The sequence below is a fragment of the Opisthocomus hoazin genome, chromosome 1, assembly GCF_030867145.1.
Source record: "Opisthocomus hoazin isolate bOpiHoa1 chromosome 1, bOpiHoa1.hap1, whole genome shotgun sequence".
Lineage (NCBI taxonomy): Eukaryota > Metazoa > Chordata > Aves > Opisthocomiformes > Opisthocomidae > Opisthocomus > Opisthocomus hoazin.
In genome coordinates this window covers 86385269-86407059 of record NC_134414.1, presented here as the reverse complement: position 1 = coordinate 86407059, position 21791 = coordinate 86385269, and the positions used below count along the sequence as shown (strand labels likewise).

The 21791-nt window shown below is 43.9% G+C and overlaps 1 protein-coding gene across 3 annotated transcripts in view; it reads right to left on the bottom strand.

The window, feature by feature from the left end:
* SHROOM2 (shroom family member 2) overlaps positions 1-21791 on the bottom strand; it is a 127310-nt gene that overhangs the window by 42404 nt on the left and 63115 nt on the right. The window contains exons 3-4 of one of the 3 annotated variants that reach the window (XM_075428264.1): positions 5965-6069; positions 3596-3727 (exon numbers count right to left, since the gene is read on the bottom strand). In XM_075428264.1, coding sequence (XP_075284379.1) covers positions 3596-3727; positions 5965-6069 — 237 coding nt within the window. Of the gene's footprint in view, positions 1-3595; positions 3728-5964; positions 6070-17842; positions 17921-21791 lie in introns of those variants that run through there. The other 2 variants (XM_075428259.1, XM_075428254.1) reach the window with 2 other exon arrangements.

The window sequence follows — 21791 nt, the reverse complement described above, 5'->3', positions numbered from 1 at the left end:
TTGCATAGATCTGCTAATATCAAACGTGAGGCAGAGATCATCAGCATAGGAGGTCAAAGCCTTGCTAGACAATGCCTAATGGAAACTCAGCAGACACAGCAAAAGCTTCAAAGAAAGGACAGGAACATTTCTGATGGTGTGGTCCTTAACTGCAGGGCAATCCTCCCTGACACGGAAGAGTCCAAATGCCATTTCTCTGCCTGAGCCTGTCATCCCAGGATATCCCTCTCTCAACAGCTTTTTAGAGTGGATTCACAAAAGCACTTACACTGCTGGCTGAAGTCTGGTAGGTGACGTCCAGGAATAATCTACAAACACCATCCTTGGGCAATCTGGCCAATAAGAAGCTCCCCCCGCAACCCCGGGGCATGAGTTTCTGCTTCTAGACCCTCCCAGAAATGACATAATCTCAGCAAATTAGACCACATTCTGACCACACGGGATTACAGACTAGATGTACCTGACCCTAATTGCCCCAAAAACTCAGTTTAAGAAGCCTTCTCAAAGCATACTTGCCTCACACCCACACCTGTAAGGCCAGAATGAAGTAGAAGGGGCTGTTGGTTTCAATTGCACGCCAAGGGGCACGGGAACAAAAAAAAAGAAAAAAAAAAAAAGAAAAAAAAAAGAAAAAAAAAAGAAAAAAAAAGAAGATTATAAGGTGCTCTATTACAGTATATCCTACTGGAAGAAAATGCAGGGTCTAAACTTTCAGCTAGTTAAGATAGTTCATATCCACACCTCCCACGAAAGCGCACTTGGCTTTAGTCCAGGGTGGACTAGGAAAAAAGTCTACATCCATGTGAAGGTATGACGTCTGTGAAAGAGACAGCAGAAAATTCAGAGGGAAATTAAGGCACCAAAAGCTTACAACATCTAACTCTCTAGCCTTGCACAAGAGGCACCTAGACCTGGCCTAGTGCTCCCAAGATAGCTTACGGTTTTTGAATGAAAGTCACACAAAAAAACCCACACATATAGTGGTGAATGTGGATAGCCGGGCGCCAGAACTACCCCCTCTCTTACCTACACTGGTATGGTCTCTTCTGGTCTGTCTTGTCTTCCTCTAGTTTCACACAACTTCTCAAAGGACCAAATTCAGTAGGCTGGCAAACATCTCCCACCAAAATGAACCAAAAAAATCCCCCGAAACAAAACCAAGTCAAATTACTCATAGCTTAACCCAGGATCTACCTAGGTAGTAAGGACAATTTTCAGAGGGTTGTTTTGTCCAGCTGCGCTCCACCTCTGCAACACACAAAATCCAGGTATATCGTGCTTGGAAGAGAGCAAAAGCATCTCTCCTCCTGATCAAACTCTCCATGTTTTATAAGTCATTTAGTCTTCACACTCAAAGAGAGAATGCAGGCAGGCACATTTTAGGCTGTGAATACCAATCTCAGATGCCTAGCTCAAGGAAGGACAAGAAATTCCAGAAAGAGACCAAGGATCCCATGCTTGGGCTAGAAATGCACCCCCCTGAGGCTATTTCTATTATCTCCTTCCACACTGCTGCTTTCGGCTACTGATTGCTGTGCATCCCGTTCAGCTTGGTGCTTCAGGGTGCACAGTGCTTCCTGGTTTTGTGAATTGTATTTTGAAAGTGGGCAATCTCTGAAGCTCCTCATCTTCTCTTTTTGCAGACAAGCAAGCCCAAAGAACCCCCCTCTGCAACTGGGATCCTCAAAATAACCAAATCCTTGGGCTGGCACGCTGGGAATGCTGGACTTCCAGCAGCTGCAGTCTGAAGTCTGCTCTGCCACTGAAACTGTCTTGGGCAACAGGCACCAGGACTGACCGACCTCCCAAACGCAGCACCTTTCAAGTGGGCAGCATAGGCAGCCAAGGGGTTCAGAATGGCAGTGCCCTGGGAACCCTGGTATTAGACTGCGCTAAGGTGACTAAATCTTTTATCAGCTTCTGAGAAAGCAGAATTTGCCCCTTTTGTTAATATTGATGTCTACAAGCAGTTGATGCTACTTCAAACATGTGAGGGGAGAGAATTGCTTTATTTCTCTCCCCCTTTTCCTTTACACCCACAATTTCCTGCCCAAAGCTCATTTCAATCTGGCCTTGAACCAAATGAATATTAATTTTTCTTTTTTATATATTGTGATTCACCCAGCTCCTAGCAAATCACACTTTGAGATATGTGTCTTGTAATGTTTTACTTTCATGAAGTAAAAGGACAACCATCAGGAAGAACCGGAAGCATATACTGATATACAGCTCCATCAGAAGACTCAGTAGACCAAAAGTAGAAACACTCTTGAAGTTAGCATTGCAACCAGGAACTCTACGAAATTTTTAGAGATTTCTGAATTTTGTTTCCATGAACAAGAACTTTTACTGTCTTTAAATCTATAAATCTAATCCAGCCCATCTACATGAAATTTAAATACAAACTCTCTAAATCAGTGTAAAACAGCAGCAATTAGAATCAAGTATTTGAGAAACTTAATATGCTAAAACTTCTGCTAGTGAAGTACTACAAAATGCATTTAAAAAACCTTTCTGTCTAAGTGTTAACATTCGTACTTTATTCAAGGGCAGATATCAAGTTATCTTAAAAACAGTAGGGAGCTTCTAAAGAAAACAAACGATGTAAAAACAATTGTAAAAATGACACGAAAAATAAAATCTTAAAGTATGAAGTACAAAGTTCTCCTGTTTTAGCTACCATGATAAATTAACAGCAAGAAGTAATGACAGAGAATGTTCAGCAGTAAGTATAGAAAACACTCCTACTTTCCAAACTAGGATTGCGTACCAGACTCATTTTCTTTAATGCTCAATGCAACTATAGCCCAACGAGAACTGAGAAGAAAAAAAGCTACAAAAGAAAAAACAAAACAAAAAAACCTTGTGAAAATGCTGAAGAATGTCACTTCTGAGCAGGAAACAGACAAGAACCTGTAACCAGACACAAACAGGCATTACCCAAAAGTTTAAAGTCTCACAGCTAAAACCGCATGGGTGCCAGCCTTTCTCCTCTAGTGCTGAGTGAGACCTAAGAAATATTAGGGTGCTTTAAACAGGAACCAAAAATCATTGGTCTTCCTACCTCCGTATAGGGGCAAGAGTACAACTGCAGGGAAGATCAGATTACAGAAAGACAGTTTAACTAATAAAACCAGTAATACCTTGAAGTCCAGCAGGAAAACATTCTTCACCCTCCCTTTAGGAAAAGGCTTTTCTATAGTCTGAAACAGTATTTTTCAATTTCTTCTTCCTTTACTATTTCAGTTTAAGAATGCTAATTTTGATGGTTTCTTTTTGCTTACAAAGGTTTAGGCTTTTACCAGTGGACACTGAAAGGAAACGCAGAGCAAGAAACATAACCTTTTGAGCGCCTTTAAAGCTAGTTTCTTACCTTTCAGTCACACGCACATGTCACATACTGTTTCTGAAATCCACTCATCCACGTGTCAAACTTCCCATGCTCCCCCTTCACGCATTGAAAGGACAGGCAATACTAAAGACGTATAATACAATCATTGTGCATCCGTGGTGTTAAAAAACACTCAACATCATGACTACATTATTATTGTCTCGCTGCTGGAGCTTAGTGCGTGTAACTTAAACAGAGACTCACCTTGCATGATAGCGCGAGTGCCAGGAAACGCAGGCATTGGGCGAGGAAAGGTGTGACGTGGCCGTCTCGGGCTGACTTTCTGTGAATTTGGTTGCGTGCCAGGAGTGAGGCCTGCAGGCTAGGTCATTTCTTCTGAAAACGAGAGAGTTAGAGTGTACTAGTTTAATGCAAACAGTTCAGCAAGGTGACATGCAGCAAAAAAATCCACCAGGGTAGTAGTCAAACGCTATACAGATAGGACAGAGGCACAACGACTTTAAATGACAGCAAATAAGACATCTTTCTACACGCATGCCAGTTTTGAAAAGACACCAGCATCTCTTTGAAATGCTCGAGATGAAGTAAAACATCAGTAGTCTCCAAGGTCTGTGCTTGGATGTCTTGGGTTTTTTTATTTTCATTTTATTTATTTTGGGGGTGGGGTGGTTTTTATGAGGGGTAGAGACAGGCAGACAAATTTTAAAGTACCTGACACTTATCCAGAGCTTGAATAGTTAAAGCTAATACTGAGACTTATGACTCTTTTACAATATGTCAACATTACAGTAGGGCTTTGGCAAGGTTTTACTGTAGGTATGTGCTTATGGGGAGGAGGTGGGAAAAAAAAGAGTTAGTGAGAGGAAGGAATAAAGCCATGTACATTGTTTCATAACAAGTCAGTAAGAGCAACGTAACTAATAATTTTAACTCCAGCCAAGTTCTGCTTCAGCTCTTGAAAGGTTTGGCACCCCAGTTATGCAGGGGGGTTTTGTTTGTTTTGGGTGGGTTGGGTTTCTTGGTGAGTTCTTGTTTCGTTTTGTTTTAAGAAAAGAATACAACTCACAAATAGTTTAGCAATTCAAAGTCCCCAACTAGCTACTTGGATACCACCTCCAAACGTACATGCTCATATAACTGAAGAGATCCCTCCTAAGCAGTACAAGAATGAGCTGTTAGAGCTTTGTACCTTGCAAACCCGTCTCCAAAACTGCTCTACACTCCTCTGCCCCTTCCTTCTGTGCAGGAATTAGTAACAGCAGCTTGCACTTCCTTCCAAGGACTTGCTGTTTGTAACACCTCTGGGGACTCACGAAATAAGTGCATTCTTTTTGCACAATTTTAAATAAGCCTTCTGGGTGAAATTCAGCTACTTCTGTGTCAGTGAGCAGATGCCAAGCACGGGCCGTTTGTCTAGACCCTCTGAGTCACCTGGGAATGAAGCAGGAACTTCCTGAAGGTCATTCATCCTGCCCTTCTCTTTGGCTCATCTTTGGGGGAAGCACAATTTAAAATTTACACGAGGTATAAGGTGAGACAAAGCCAATCCTTCCAAGCCACAGTCTGAAACAAAGGCTTACAGGCCTTAGCTCTTGAGGGCTTTTTTAATGCACTTATGTGTTTCACGTACATATTTATGATGTCTCTTATCGCAAGGTTAAGTAATTTGTCTAAGTTTCAAAGTCATTTGCTAAGAGGAAAAAGTCTTCCCTGTTTTCAGCTTGAAGTCTAAAGGCAGTTCTACATTTTTTCAACTCATTTCCCTTTTTTATAAATTTGGGTTATCAGACAGCCACTGGATTTAGAGCCCAAAACAAAAGCTCATTATAAACCCAGTATCTTTCAAAACAGGTCAAATTTGAGCAAGTGGGTTTTTGCAGTACATTCAGGAAGATCTGATGAATTCAATGATGAATTGCCTTTCCAAACCCTGCATGCAGGACTACAAAAGGAGAATAATAATTCTACAGGGAAGCTGTAATTTCACTAAGAAGCATCATTACTGTCACTAAAAAAAGAAGTAATTGTTTCCATAAACAAAAGCCTTCTCTTCCCAGCATGACAAGAGAGAAAACAGTTAAGCAGAGCATCACTATGTTCTTCTTTCTCGGTAGAATATGAAATTCAGAGAGCAAGTGGACGAGCCCAAATACTCTCAGCGCAAACAAGTGCAAAAGATCCTGCTCAGTCATGCAATGGTGGGCTCCAGATGGTCCTCGTGCACTACAAGTGCCCCAAGCCTGTGTTCAGGTATGACAAAAAATCGTTCCACTGTTCAGCTGCACAGAACATCAAAAGTTTTTTTTCCCCACAGCTTACCTCTACAGCCCAGCAAACCACAAATACCTCTTCAGGCAAATTCAATAGACCTCCTAGGCATCGACTCAACAAAATGGTTTATCTATTGGGAGACAATTACTTTTCTATGATACACCACTAAGTAAACACAAGACTAGAAAACTAGCACAACACAAGCAATATTTGGAGTGTGAGGAAACAAAGGCTGGGAAAGGGGACTTCTGCAATGGTCTGCTATGGGTTTGGCAAGTGGTAGAGGAATTCAAACAGTGGGAATGAACAGAAGGGATGTGCTTGTATAGTCAGTACTGTACCTCATTGAACTTCTTAAGATCTTCATAAGATAGTTTCTTGCCACATGAACATCATTTTCAGATGGCACTTTCTGTGCTACAATATCCATCACCACTTTCATCTTCCTGAGCAGCCAAGCAAGGGGAGGAACAGACTGGACTGAGTTGTGACATGAGGCAAGTCAAGTGGACAAGAACTTACAAGTTCTGTTTCATTTTTTCAATTTACACATATATTTGAGAAGTTGGGTTTTTTTGTTTGTTTTTTTTTCAGACGTAACAGTCCGAACAGCCTAAAAATACTGGTGGGATACCTAGAGAGTGGAATCATGCAGACACCTGCTTTCGTTGAAGTCCACAACATGACTAAAGATTAATTTATTGTGCATAGTCAACAATGCTTTCCACTGAATTCTCACCATTTAATTACATTTACTATTTCCTGCACTTCAAGAAACAATTTTTTCTAACAATAAATGGAGCACAGCATGAATACTGATTCCAAAACTCAGCACAAATAGGTAGAAGGACTGCAAAGAAAAGATTAAAGACTCCAATCAGGAATAATTTGCAGGAAACTAAAGATGCTGGAAGCTGAGCATTTATATTCTAATGTAATACCTCTGTATTAATTCTGATTGACAGAATGAGATCATCCGAACCTACAACCCAGAAAACTTTTAGCACTTATGGAAGCATTAATAAAAGCATTTCACTGAGAGTGTCTTTCTACTAGTGTTTTTACAAAAGCTGCTAGAAGGAAAATGCCGATAAGCTTTGAAGATACGATACAAAGCGAAAAAACAATTTCTACTGACTGTAAGCAATCTGTTACAGAGTGGTCTCAATACTGTGTGTGTGCAAATACTTTAGCAACAAAACAACCTTTCCAAACCAGTTTTTCAGAATAAATCTGTCCTTTTATAGTTACTGCTTGGAAGTCATTAAGACAGACATAAGATTGTCATAAATTACAGAGATTAGAGATACTGGCTTAGATTGCTGCAGCAGTACTGAGAAGGCTGACTGCATATAGGGGGCGGGAAACCAACAACAACAAAAGGTAAAAAATGTATTTCTCTGACTAAGAGAGAAAAATACTTAAACTGATCAAGCTGATTTATCTGTAAAGAACAACAAAAGTCAGTAAAAATACCTTAAAAATGTAAAGTAGACAGGAAATCAAATCACTGAACCACCCCAGCATACAAAACCAACGTCAATGAATACGAGCCATTTCACATAAAGGGACAACAGATACAACACGAGACATACGTGTTTTCCACGCCCAAACAGAATTTCTGTTTTATTCTCGCCTACCAGAGAGCACCCTTGTCGTAACCCGACCATACAGGCTCACTGCACGTGGAGCCGCAAAGCCGGAGGAGGACAGGCAGTTCCAGGGACCTGCGTCCAGGTGGAAAGCAATCCCTAGGACTTATTCGCCTGTTGATGTTTCATTCCAGCCCTCTGCTGCATCAAATGTGGAGGGCCTGACTGCTGGCTCACACGTAAGCGGCCGGCCGCACAGCTCTCCCTGCAAGCCGCAGCTGCTACACCAGGCAGCGGCGGTACAGTATTTCTGAAACAGAAAACTGGCTGCTGTCCTTCATCTCATTACTGGCCCCTTCGCTTTAGCTCAAAGGGGCGTTTTTAACACCAGCAGCGCTGACCTCCCCACACAGAGACACTCCGACCCGTATCAAGAGCAAGGCAATGAGCAGTTCCTACAGGGATTCTTCAGGGAGAACCCTGGAACTGAGAAAAAGAACGAAGAATCACACTGATGGGGCACTTCCACCAGGGCTGCCCAACCACCCGCCCGTTTAAAGGCTGCCTTCCCTTACTTCACATCCTCACGTCGTCCGAAACTTACCCACCTGCACCACTACTTTTCCCTTTAAATCTAAATAATTCTCCATAATGGTTGAGCTCGTCCGGGACACCGCCCCACACAACCCCCCCGGGGTCCCCAGCCCACCGCCAGGCGGCGCTGCCACCCCCGCGCGGGGCCGCGCGCGCCTCGCCCCCTGCCGGCCGAGCAGCGCGCCACGCGGCGGGGCCTCGGCTCCCCCCGGGCACCCGCGGCGGGAAACGGCGCCCGCCTTCGGGAGAGAATCCCCAGTCTCACCCGTCTCAAAGCAAGGACGAGCCAGCGGCCCCCGTCAGAACCCAGCTGTGCCCACGGAGGGCTGTTACACGCGGTCAGCGCCAGTTCTCCCAGTTACAGTTGTCGTAGCGATTATATTAAAGATTGTTTTTTTTTAAAAAAAAAAGATTCCATTTTCACCTGCTGTAGTTTCTACAGAACATTTGTGGCTGCAAAGCTGCAGACCGCCGTTCCACGGGCCAGGTCCTGTCTTCCAAGGCACAACTTCCCTGCCAGCCCCGCAATTTGGGAACCAGTCCACGTGGTTAAACTGAACAGCAGCCACCAAAATAAAATTATTCTTCTCCCTCCGTTCACCGAGGTGCAACTCCAACTTCTCAGCAGCGGAGCAAAGCCTCCCTCCAGCGCTTTGTTTTTAACGTTGCCCAAGCCCACATTTTGATAGTTGCAGCAGGAGGGTCCAAAGTACTTACAGCTATTTTAAACCTTGCCTAGAACGCGCAATTGGTCCCAATTCCAGTACAGGTAATGGCTACGGGACTGCCCGGCCCGCACACCGGGGGTGCGATGCGTCGGGAACGCAGCAGGGCCGCAGCACTAAGGCAAAACGGAAACCCACCGGCGCGTGAAGGCCAAATGCACAGCTCTCCGGCATCCTCGAATGACAGGCACGGCCGGACACCGCACGTACTGAGCAGTGCGCTGGGTCTCACAAGGTGCCCCCCGATTGCTTCAAACCACGCCGCAGCAGTTTGTCTGACGGAACAAAATCCTCTCACGCCTCATCCAGACAGCTAGTTACGACCAGCATTGGCCCGTGCCAGCCAGGCAAGTAACTACGAGAAGTTCAGCCTTTGGGATCTCCTCGGCAAGCCACTCATCCATCACTTTTCATTCCACGTAGAGAAATTTCAAGAATTTGTAGTGACAGCACAGGTGCCCTTTCTTGTCCCCATATAAAGCCCGAATGACTTCACAGTTCCCAGCTTTCTCACCTCACCTCCTTTAAAATAACACTAGGCCAGACATACCAGCACTTTGCTAATGAATTTTATAAATCTGTGTGTGCTGGGGAAAAAAAAAGTCCTTCCAAGCCACAGGTTTTTGTGTTGCATTTTGTTTTGTGGTGTCCCGCCCCCCCTCCGCCCCCCAGCTCACCAATCCTGTGCTTAATGCATTAAAATACACTAGAAGAGCAACATACAATGCAATTAAATGGGTATGCAAAAAGCCTCTGCTGTAAATAAACTACCATATCACTTACTCAATTTATGAAAACCATCATTCATATATTTTTAGTCTTCTTGATCCTCGCGGGGGGGGGGGGGGGGGGAAGGCTGAAAACCACCATGCAGCTGCAGTTATCCACAGGGCCTCAAATAATTAGAAGTAACAGTGTCAATGTCAGGTTTTCCTTTCAAAACTAGCATATAAATTTTTCCCTTCAGATTGCGAAGGCCTCACCCAACTGCCTAACCTGGGAGCTCACAACTAGAACAGGATGATTTTTTTGGTCCTAAAAAGAAAAAAATATAAAATTGCCATATGAACAAAGCAAGTATGCTTGTGAATGAGCACTTGTGTGGTCAAAATTCTTTCTTTCTTCTTATGGTCCCTTTAAACAGACAAACAACATTCCTTTCTACAGAGTTCTGAAGGAGTCATCGCCCTCTACAGTCAAAGACATTAGGTGTTTTCTCTCTCAAGCTACTACATTTGTAGAATTCAAATTACTTCCCATTCCTTTAGTCAATCCTGGCAAATCTATCTGCCAGGGTAATACAGGAATAAAGTACCTAAAATCTGGCAAAAGACTAAGGTCCATCAGCAAAACTATGGAAGGAACGCGAACAGCTTCTTGTGTCATTCTCAGTAATTCCATACATCCACGAGTTATCCTACTCTAGACTCAAACGGTTGTTATCAATTCCATAAAGAAGCTTTAGGTTAAGGGCAATACAGTCCCTTCCTCGCTTCCCCTTGCCATTTTCAGTGTTGTCCTGCCTCCTGACATGCCATCCGTATCTTTGGATGTAACAGAAAAACCAATCAATGCGTAAAAGTTGTTTTAAAAGGATGACAAAGCATCCAAAACTTGAGGTTGAACACCTTTCCTGTATGCAGTTACTCTCCCACTTTATTTCTTCCTCATTTTCTTTGAAAATGGAGAAAGGAAGGAGGGGTGGTGTGTATGTGCAAAAGAATATGAGAAGGAAAAAAATGCAGAAAGCCCACTGAAAATTGTCATGCAACAATCCCATATTAAAGGATCCCCTCCAAATTAAAAACACTCCCGCAATATATTTTGAAGTAAACCTTCACTGTCTGCCATTCATAACCAATACAAATAATCATAAAAGCTCTATATCATACTCAAGCCCTGCTAAAACCTGACCCACAGTCCACTTCTGAATTTGCCTCCCTGCTTTTTTCTAGAGCACCACAGCCTGAGCGGCTGTTACCTTTTTGTAAGGGGTAATTACACTACTGGTAAATATCATCACAGTAAATATTTTAAGGAAATGCCTTTTACATCTGCAGATGTATTGTGAGCTTTATAAAAGCAACACATACCACCTTCTCTTTCACACTTACTCCCTGAATACAAAAAAATGCCTCAATGGAACTTTATTTGGGATGAAAATTTGTCGAAGGTTGTTATATTGGGTATCTGCTGAAGATTAAATGGAAATGTTTTCAAATCATAATTGATCAAATGCTGCTTATATGAGATTTAGCAAACTAGTGTGCCAGCTCAATAGGCTAGGAAAGGGAACGTAGAGGTGAAGCTCCTAATATCAGAAATCATCAACAGCAACATTACTGCTAGTTTTCCAGCTGTGCACTGTTTTCCAAAATAAACACAGAAGGGTTGACACACAAATTCACATTACTACTGGCAACACTTGAGCTATACCAGAGTTTTCGTTTCAAGACTCTGCTTCTCTCCATTAGCAGCAGCACGCACACCATCTGTTTGTCAGAGCCACCTCTACTTGCACATTAGCATCCATTCTTTTGGGAAAATCCCCTGTGACATACTTCACTGGAATGGGATGAACCAATGACGAAAACTAATAAGCCCAGTATATGAAAAACCTCTTCTCTGACCTCAGACAGCTGAGCCCCACTGCCTACATCCCCTTGCTGGGTGACAGCTGGATTAGCCACAGGCAGAAACAGCCAGACATCCGAGTCTGCGCACGTAACATGCACAGACACACAAACTGCAGAAGATGAACAGCTGAGAGAGAGAACAGTCGGTAGTCTCAAGCAACACTGAAACTTATGCACAGAAATCAAAAATAAAGAATAAAATTTTCACGCAAAAGAAGTCATTATCAGCCTTGCCATCCTAAGACAAATATACAGCTGCCCTAGCATACTCAACTCTTTTCAAAGTTTAAATGATTTTGATGAGCAGAAAAAACTAAATGAAAGTTGGGCTCTTCATCAACTTTGTGAATCCCTCCACCTTACCAAACAGTAAACTGTTACCCTTTCTGTTTAAAATGTATTGGAAACACATTATAGTTGAAGAAAATCGTGTCTTAATGAAGGAAAGCTGTTAACAACTGAATAACCACGAAGCAATGAACAAGCCTGGTCTAACAGCAGTCCACCTGATTCCTGATCCCTAGCAATCGCAGAAGCTCCTTGTGACAAGTTTTCGTATCTTCACCCTCCACGCTGGCAGCTCGTCACTGAGCTCTGCCACCTCCCTGGATGAAGTCACCAGCACGATTCTCCCCTGGAGCACCGCCACCGTCTTTGCCTCCCTTCCTCTCTCCAGCCGCCGTCCCACACTTGTTTGGGGTTGGTGATTCCCACCTTCCCCTCTCCAAGAAGACAGCAAGCTCACACTCCCTTGGCAGGACAGTTCCTACGCAGCCTTTTCCCACCTGTGTCTTTACGTTGGCAGCCAGACAGGCTCTTTTGTGGATCTACTGTAGTGTCAGAACAAAAGTTGCAAAGATAGTGCTGCAGGCACCTAGTAATCAAGTTAAAACATGTAGGAAAACACTGAATCGTGTATTAAATCCAGTGTTACCAGGCTAGTTAACTAGGCTAGCTTTAAGAGCTCTATCAACAGCTAGTAAGAATTATTCAATGGTTTAGATAAACGGCTTTCAAAATCTAGTTAGTTTAGGGACAGTTTGCAGGCCTGAATCCAAATCAGGCTTCAGAGCTGAACCTTCCGAAACCTACAAAACTTCAGCGTATCTACGTGCAAAACCCACACATCATCTACGAGCTAAGAATAATCAACATGGTATGCCTCAAAAAAATAACAACCCTACACCGTGTGTGGATGTGTGTATTGACTGACCTTCAACATGAAGAAAACATAGGAAGACAAGGATCTGCCTCTTGTTCCATCAAAATCCACAGGGCATTTCAGAAATACATAGACAGGATAACCAAACACAACACTCTTAAAAGAAATCTCTGATTCTCTCAGCTCCCTCTGCTCCAGTCCACCCAATCTCAATTTATTCCTGACATACCCTGCACTGGCAGTTGAGCTCTCTCCAGCCTGCAGATCTCAAAAGCAGCATCTTGAGCTCTATAAAAGCCTTACTCTCAACACCTCTGGATTCACAATACCATAACTATAATTTTCCTGTCCTTCCTTAAGGTGGGAATTATTTATCCAACTTCTGAAATGCGGAAGTTAGAGGATGCAGCACTACCAACCCCTAATAACGAACGACCTTATTCCTAATCTAAAACTGGTGCAAAGTGGCCACAAACAGCTTCTGTTTTCTTCAGGGCATGATTACTATGTCCTCTTCTCCAGTCCGAAGCTATAATACCGAGATCACCACCACACTAAAAAGGAGATATGGGCATCCTGATGTTGCAAGACCAACAGTGCCATACCAGGGACAATGCAGTTTCCCATTTCTTGAACTTCTGCATCAGTATTCTAACTCAACCTTCCAACAATTCCTACGTCAGAGCAACAGTCATATTCTGGCTTTCCCACAGCTATTCTGAAACCTTTTCAAGTGTCGCTATCACGGAGTTTTTTTTCCCCAAATACAGCAGCAGAAATTACTTGGGTTCAGCACATTCTCAGAGAGGGAATACTAAAAATAACACCAACCAACAGGACCAGTAAGGGAATTCATACAGAATGACAAACTTATGTCCCAGTTTAGACTTCCCTACCCAAACGCCCTTTTCTAAACCTCTGTTGAAACCATGCTGGTAGTGGTAGCATAGAAAGGCAGAGGATAATGCAACCTCGATGATACAGTATGTGGTAAGATCGTTCACAAAAAGTAATGGCTAAAGCAGATGCACTGCAGGAATGGTATTTAATGAAGTAAGTATTTAGAAGAATACAGCAGCTCTTCATTAACAACGATATAGCCAGAAAAAACATTGGAATAAGAAGTAGAACTAACTCAACAGGCCCATGGGAAGTCTTTCTGCTCATCAATTTAAGACCTTGCATTTTTTTAAGTATTCAAATATTGCTTGTTCTCATAACACCTGGGATTCTCCAATAATCATCCAAATAAATATTGGTAACATCACACAGCATCCAGGACCCATTTAATCCAGCTTATCCATAACTGAGACAAGAGATGAGTGCAATACTGTAGCAAAAATTACAATATTTTCCACATTAATAAAGAACTGCACAAGCTTTTAATGTAGAATCTTTCCCTTGAGGCATCTTGGTCTCAGAAGGACAACAGAGATTTGAAAGGAAAAACTGCTTCATAAAAAATAAAGAGGGGGGGAAAAGGACAAAAAAGAAAACTCTCTTATGGAGGAGCCCCTTCTGGACTACACATACAAGTGTACGTAAAGATTTATAGTGCTTCCACTCAGTGTGACATTTGGAGCTAGCTAAGTCACTGTAAATCACTCTGATGTATGGCACTGTTTTTAAAAAAAGGATTTTCATTGTGATAATAACTATTTTCAGATTAAAACAGACATTAGAGTTTTGGCACATTACAGAGCTCATGATTTGGGCATGAAATCTCAGCTGCCTCAACGTGTTGGAAGCCTGAGGCATGAAGTGGTTATAGTTGCACAATCATCTTCTGAGGTAACCTCTCCCTCCTTACCTCCCAGGGCCAGCTCAAGTTTCAGGTGGAGAAGCTAATTGTTCAATTCCCAGTTATATCCCCTTCTTAACCTCCAATCGATGACTGCAGCTGTAACAGCATTATAACAAGAAGCAGTACAATCTGAAACACTTACACCTCCATCTATAATTTCTCCATCAACAGAGGGCAGATATTTTCCCGCAACTTCTTGGAGCATGAGCTCCTCTCCTGCTATGCCTCTACTAATCCAGGCCAAATTTCTTCAACATTGTGTGTAGTGACTCTTCGTTGAAGTAGAGGAGATGTGCATGGGCAGGTATAACACTGTCACCGCTGTCAACGAGAGCTGCTGGCAGCCGGCAGCGCTGCAGATCCGTGCCTTACCCCAAGGCAGGCAAGGTCACTGCCCTCCGGCCCTAGAGCAGAGAGGGGGCTGCAGCGAACCAAGTGAGGGAAGCTGGCCCCTCTGCTGGGGCTGGGTCTATGTCCTGCTTCATCTCCTGCCATTTTATCGTAGAATCATAGAATGCCTTGGGTTGGAAGGTACCTTTGGAGGTCATCTAGCCCACCCCCCCTGCAGGGACATCTTCAACTAGACCAGGTTTCTCAGAGCCCCGTCCAACACATCCTTGAGTGTTTCCAGGGTTGGGGCCTCCACTACCTCTCTGCACAACCCATTCCATTTTATTATCAGAAACAGAGCTGGACCCCAGCTTCAACCCTCCCTGCTACAAGACAGTGCTGATCCTTATCACACAGTGGTAAAGCAAGACAGATCCAGCTGACGGCCACAGAAGCACAAATGGGTAAGAATAACCTTTCTTCCCCTGCATCAGCTCTCTGATGCATGAGCATCTGGGTCACCCAGAGACAGCGCTACTCCTCTTCCTACTGCAGAGGGACCCGTGGCTATGCCTGGCGATGACGGGTCCCTCCCCGCACACAGTACTGTATCTAGAGGATGCACAGAATCGCCGTTCCCGTCTCCAGCCTTGCCCAAACCCTCCTCCTTTCATCACACACGTAGAAACAGAGGGGTATGTCCGAATCCTGAAAACAGAGGGCTTCATTTCTTCCCTCCTCTCAATAACGTGAGGCCTTTCCAGAAACACAGACACGAACAGAGAGTTGATGAAAAGGAAACGTATTGAACGCGAGGATATCAAACTGCCAACACCTCTGCCAGAGGTTCACCCATGCAAGCCACCTCACCGCTCACCCCATGGGAAGGGCGGTGGGCTTGGGCAAGTCGCGGTCCCCTGTGCCCCCTCCGCCCACAGCTCAGCCCCTCAGGCAGCAGCTCCCAGGCTGCTGGCCCAGGTAAAGAGCCCACTCTGGCCTAGCTACTGAGTAAATACACTCAAGTCTTCAGTAAATTAATGCTGATCAAAAAACCCCCACCCTACTTAACCTACTAACTGCAACAATGCTGTTTCCCTTGATTTGGATACCCTGGGAACACGTACAGGCCTTATTTTGAGCAGATGTAAGGCAGCCTTAAAACACTCCTAACCACTTAGAGCTGGAAGTTTAAAAGCGACAGACAACTCTGATTTCTGAAATTCCCAGAGCAGAGCTGATTTTGTTTAGTGGATAATGTTCTTGCAGGCTTTGAGGCTTATTTTGCAGAAACGGAACATGCCAAGATATGCACCCAATTTAACATCATTAGACTTGAAAGCTGGGTTCAGTCACTGCACAGCAAAATGAAAGCTATTTTCTGAGCAAGATTGAAAACAGAATCATTTCACAGCAATAACACTACAAATCTTCAACAGATTATTCCTCTTCCAGCTCACCTCGCACCACCCCTTCAGATCTCAATCTTTAGTCACCCTAATTATCACCAAGAATAAGTTTTACAAGAGAGTCAATCTGGCAAAAACAAAACTAAAAAACCGCAAGTTGAAACACTTGCTTGGATACAAAGAAATCAAATTGGAAACTACCTCAATGATTTTCTAGGGCCAGATCAGTTACAATGGATGACAAAATACAGGAGAAAAAAGTCTAGCTAATGTTCGTAAATAGTTACTCCTGCTGCTGAAGCTTGTGTGTTAAAAAGCTGCAGGGGCTACCAGCATCCTTCTGAAGTGACTGAGTAGTTTGATAACTGAATTCATCCACGCACTCTTCCTGCAGAAACCAAAGTATGGATCCTGATGGAAGGTATCTATGGACAATCTCACACTAAAGAACGATACTATATTCACATGCAAGTTGTGACTACATCACTATTTTGAAACCCAGAGCAGTGAATGTGGCTCTGTCTAATGCTGACTGCTCAGCCGTTCGCATTATACACATTAGATTTAGTCTTCTTGAGCTGGAAAACAAAATTGGGTTGTAGTATTGGTGTTAGGGTGGTAACTTCCCCTCAGGGAAGTTTAAACATCCTCAAAGAATAGAAAAGATATCTTACATAAAGGATGATCACTGAAAGACACACGCTGAATACTACATATGAGCTCCAATTGATTAATGAAAGTCTAATATTTTATAGCTTTACGTGAAGTTCAGTGAGGTCAGCAGAAATGCGTGATGTCTTTTATGTGTCAATGCTCTGCTACATATTATTATGCTTATAAACAGTAACCCGCAGAAGTTGACCGTAACTCTTCTGGGATCCTGCCCCACAAATACAACAGGCAGTTCCTATCCGCGCGGCTCCCGCTGGCGGGAAGCTCCATTAGCCTCACTAGATTAAGAATTTCTCTAACGGAACTGGCTGCTCTGTCTGGTCACCACTAAGCAGATAAGAGACAGAAACACATCCTGAGCCCACGCTGCTCCGGCACCCCACCTTCACGGCATATGTTCTTAAAGAGCAGGAACCAGCAATGGCCTGGCAGTGAGAAAAAAATCCTGCTCTGAAATTCAGCATTTAACGGCCTCTCCCCCTTCCCAAAACTGTGTAAGACAAATGTATTTAAAAGTTTGCGGGGCTTTTTTCCCAGTTTTGCCTGCTACTTCACGCTTCTCTTCTTCCCAAGGAGAAATCCCACGACACCTTCTTTAGATTTACAGGGAGGAACAAACAACTTTGCTCACACGTTTATCAGCATATTTGTTTCCTCTTGCACTGTTCCGTAAAAATCCCCTTGCACACTTGTGTAGCCTCTGTGCATGTCAGCAAACTGCTCGTAGCCTGGGAAACTTTTTCTATTGAATTTTCTTCTCACACCCATAAAAGCTCTAGACTCAAAAACTCTCACGGCTTCACACATGAAGTTTTCACTAACAGACTGACTTTGCTGCTCTATTTGTCCTGATGATATATGTACTGGGACGAAGAGACCGGCCCAAGAAAACCAGCTGCAGACCTCTTAGCAAGTAGCAACTGCAAACCACCCCAGCACACAGCCTGGCTGGGAGACGAGCAGTTTTGCTCAGCAATGCAAAGCACGCTGAAGCCAGGTCTGCGTGAGAAACGGCAGGCAAACTGGCAAGCAAACCACATAATACTCCTCTCAAAGTCACCTCCCCTCTTCCACACCTGCCGGCCCCACTTCAACAATCCTATTATGAAATTTAATCAGACGCATCTGAGACCGCCCTGCATGGCTTCCCTCCCACCCCGGAAAAGTTAAGATACAAAAAAGCCAAGAGAACGGCACCCCGAGCACTCGCTTATTCCAGCCATGGGGTGAGGAGCTGCTGGGGTGCCAGTGCCCTGCCTGCTGGCCTCCCCGTCCCCGGCGCAGCCCTCGGTACCTACCCAGGCACCGTGCCGGGCAGTGCCTCCTCCCCGGACCCCATCCGCAGGGACCGGGCATGGCTCCCGGCCGGCAGGCAAGCCTCCACGTCAGGGAGCGGGACTGGGCCAAGAGCGGAGCGACGGGGCCCCGGCCGTGGAGTGCGGGTGGCACCCGTCCGGGCTCCGTCCCCAGCAAAAGTGGGCGATGCTGGCGGAGCGCAGCATGGGACACCGCAGCCCTCGGCAGCTGTCCGTCCGTCCGTCCTACTGGACTAATCCGGGCTGCTGTGCCAGCTTAGGGGATATAATTAGACTCACAAAGGAGCCTTGTTACCGCTCCCCGCCAAGAGGCCGCAGCAGTTTTCATTAGTCATACCAGCGACTCCGCCGACCCACTCCGGTGAACACTGCCTGCGGAGCTCGGCAGGGAGAACCTTAGCAAAGCCTGAAAAACGAAGCCAGAGGACCATTTCTGGAGGAGGAGGGAAGGGAGATGTGTATTTTTAGTTTGAAGTGGTATTTGACATGGCATGTGGAAAACACACTGAGATTATGCTGCTCAAACTGTTGTTGTTTTTTTTCCCCAGCTGTTCCATCCTTTCCTTTTCCAATCTCCTAAGTAAATACGAGGGTGAATAGATCAGTCTGGGGCACTATGCTGTAAAGAAGTTAATGCCACCTACGAGGTGACAAATCTGCTCAAGGAGCAAAGCTAGAAGAAAATCTCCAGAAGAACCTTGGCCTCTTAAGATGTGATCAGCTGCCAATAGCATTTGAGAGTTACAGACCTTTTTCCTACACATTAAAACCAACCAGCCAGTCTTCTCAGGGAGCAGCACTTCCCCCAGAAGAGAGGCAGTCTGTGGCATCCCTAGAAATAAATAACCTCAGTGCTCAGAAAGGCACTGGAAATCATTGCCTATGGAGAAATGTGGCAGGTACGTCCTTCCATCCCCCAGGGAGACCAATGTTACAAATTCTGAGTAATTCTTTCAGATGACAATTTATTTTAATAATCTTTTGAAAAAAATAAGTTTTATTCCATCGTCACACTATTAATCCCCTGCCGCTGGCCAGATTTGCACATGTAAGCTTGCTACTGTTGCTGACCATCACCACACCTGAGGATATGAAGGATACAGTAACAGGCTGCATAGAGTTTAGTTGGGTTGAAATGAAAAAGATTAGTTCTGCTGTATTCTTAAGGATCAGCCCAAGAGAATAAGGAGGAGAAACTTTCTTCTCAAATCCTGGCCTACGTACCGAGATCAGGTTTTTCTTAGGTTCACTGACGCATCACACTAAACACACAATGACCACACATTTTTATTGGTTCTGAGCTAGAACACAGCGGAACCGATTGCCACGAGCAGCTGACTGCACTGCAGCACCCTTACCAACTGACTGACCCACGTCCCGCGTGTGAAAAATGAGCGGCTTTCCACAGGTCAAAGCAGGACGCGCTTACAGTCGCGAAGGAAATGCTGGAAGTACCGGGCATTTGCAGAAATCCTCATACTTCAGGAAGGAGGTGGAGGTTGGCAAAAGGGTAAGAAGCGGTCTTATTTCATGTGGGCATCTTTGGATTTTAACAAGAAACGTAGTTAAGACATCATATGGCAGATTTACACAATTTGTTACAAAGAAGTCCAATAGCTCCGCTGCGTGAACTTGCTGGAAGTTAGATGGCATATGGCTAAAACTTTCCCGGCCAGACCGCAATACTCTACCAAAAAACAACTGCACTTTATCTAAAGGTTAGAGAATTGATTTCTCACAGATGCTAAAGCTAATATAATGAGGGTTATTTAGAAGTAGTCTGAATAAAGTTAAGCTAGCATGATCCCTTGCTTATCAACATTAAAACACATGCATGAGCGTGCACAGTCAGTCCAGAGAAAGAAAATACTTCCGTTCAATGGGTCGCTTTTCTAACACTGTTTCTGGAAGAGTCTAAAAAACATGGAGTTGTTGTTGTGTGAATGAGGATGCAAAGTCCAGCTGACAAATACTGTTCTATACTTGGTGACTTCTTTGGCAAAACAGAGAAGTAAAATCCAGTGGAAGAAAGAAATTTTTCCCTGAATTTCCAGCAGCAAGTCCATCTTAACAAAAGAATAAATTGCATAGAATGAGTACTATTGAATCCACTGTCTGAAAAAGTATTAGAATTACACTGGCACAATGGTAAAAGAAGAGGAAAAACATTAAAAACCCAAGTATCTCCTTAATTTTAAAGAAAAGGAAAACTGGAACCTCAAAATATAGTTGACTAACAGGATTTTTGATTTGGCTTTAAACAAGCTTTTTTCCAGTCTTAGTCTGCAATCAGGTACTGATGAGCTGTCCTGCTAGACTGCAGCCAGAAGGGCAAACAGACAAAGCAGGCTCGTCTTACCTTCACTGCAAGGACTGTTGGGCATGGCACTACATTTGCTGGAAAACAGCTGTACATAAACAGCCACATAATTGCTATGAAAGCACATATAAAAGACTAGTTGAAATTTTAAAAATATCCCTGAAAGGACTGGGCTTATTACTGTGCCTATTTTACACACAGGATCCAAAGGTCAGAGAAGCCGGGTGACCAGACAAAACGCCATGCACAAAGATTTCAGCCTTTCCAAGAACAGAGACTTTTCAGTCAATATTTTGAGGCCGAAGACCCCTCTCACTCCAGGTCTTATCTCAAGTGTAAACCTGCCTCTCTCCAAGAGAGTACAACTAAGTAAATAACCTGGGATCATTACTCTAGTTGCTGTTGGATTACAGCGTAGAAGGAGAAGGAGCCTCCAGCCAGCTTCACACACTTGGTATCAATGCAGACCTGCTTACAAAGCTATGACGCTTGATTTGTAATCACGATGATAATGAGCCTATGTAGGGCCAAACAACTTTTCATTAATATCTGCTCTCTTCTTAAAAGAAGACACTGCAGGCTCCTAGTTCAAAGCAAACCCCTGCACACCACAATCTGAGCTTCCAGAAGGCTTTAACTCCTTACTGAAAAATAAACATCAACAAAGAGCTTTGTAATTCGAAAACAGAACAGGGGTCAAGAGTTACCCCCCCCACCTCCTCCCTTCCCATCCCTGGAATCAGAAAACAGCGATTCAGGGTGAAAAGCTTTCACCGGGAACACATGGATCAGTTTCTCTGGGAAAGGTTTCCCAGATCCCTTTTTCATTCGTTTTAATAACCGAAGTTGTGGGGAGTAACCCACTCACTACGGCCAGCAGCACCCGTGCCCGTCCTGGCCTCTCCTCCGTCTGACTCTGGCCGCCAACGCGGACCCCGCTCTCCTCCGAGACTCCCACCTGTCCTTCCTCAGGGATACAGCTTTTTGCCAAAAATACAAAGATGAAAAACGGTTAAAGACCTGAACACTCAAAACGCATGTCCCCTTCCAAGTCTTCTGGGAAGCACATTTGGGATGCTTTTGTCTTGACAGACTTTCCTGCATCATTAAAATACATATTACTACATTTAATTTAAGAACACTTATCCAAAACAGACAGTGTGTGTTCTAAATCTGTAAGTTACTCGCATATTTTTGAAACCCCTTTAAAGTCATTTAATGACAATAACAGCCACAAGAGAGCGCTACCAGCAAAAGGTTTCAACCATGGGGAAAAGTACAGACTTGAAGCTCTTCAGAATTAAAAAAAAAAAAGGCATCTGTTGTAGTCAGGCGGTCTTATTTGCACATTTAAAAGTAGTCCTCAAATATTTCATTGCTATAGCTGTGATCTGCAGAAGTCAGGAGAGATTCTGGGTGTCTCCATTTTTGAACGTGAACTTTGAGACACATTCATTGCTCTTCCTCCTTGTCTTCAAAGGGAGATTACTCAGCAGTTTTTGGATTTTAGGCACCTTCAGTCTCGTTCCAACTGAGACACCTGAAATTAACAGGTTGTTTTCTGATATCACCTTTTTTTTTTTTTTTTTAACATTTGTAACTCACTAGAAC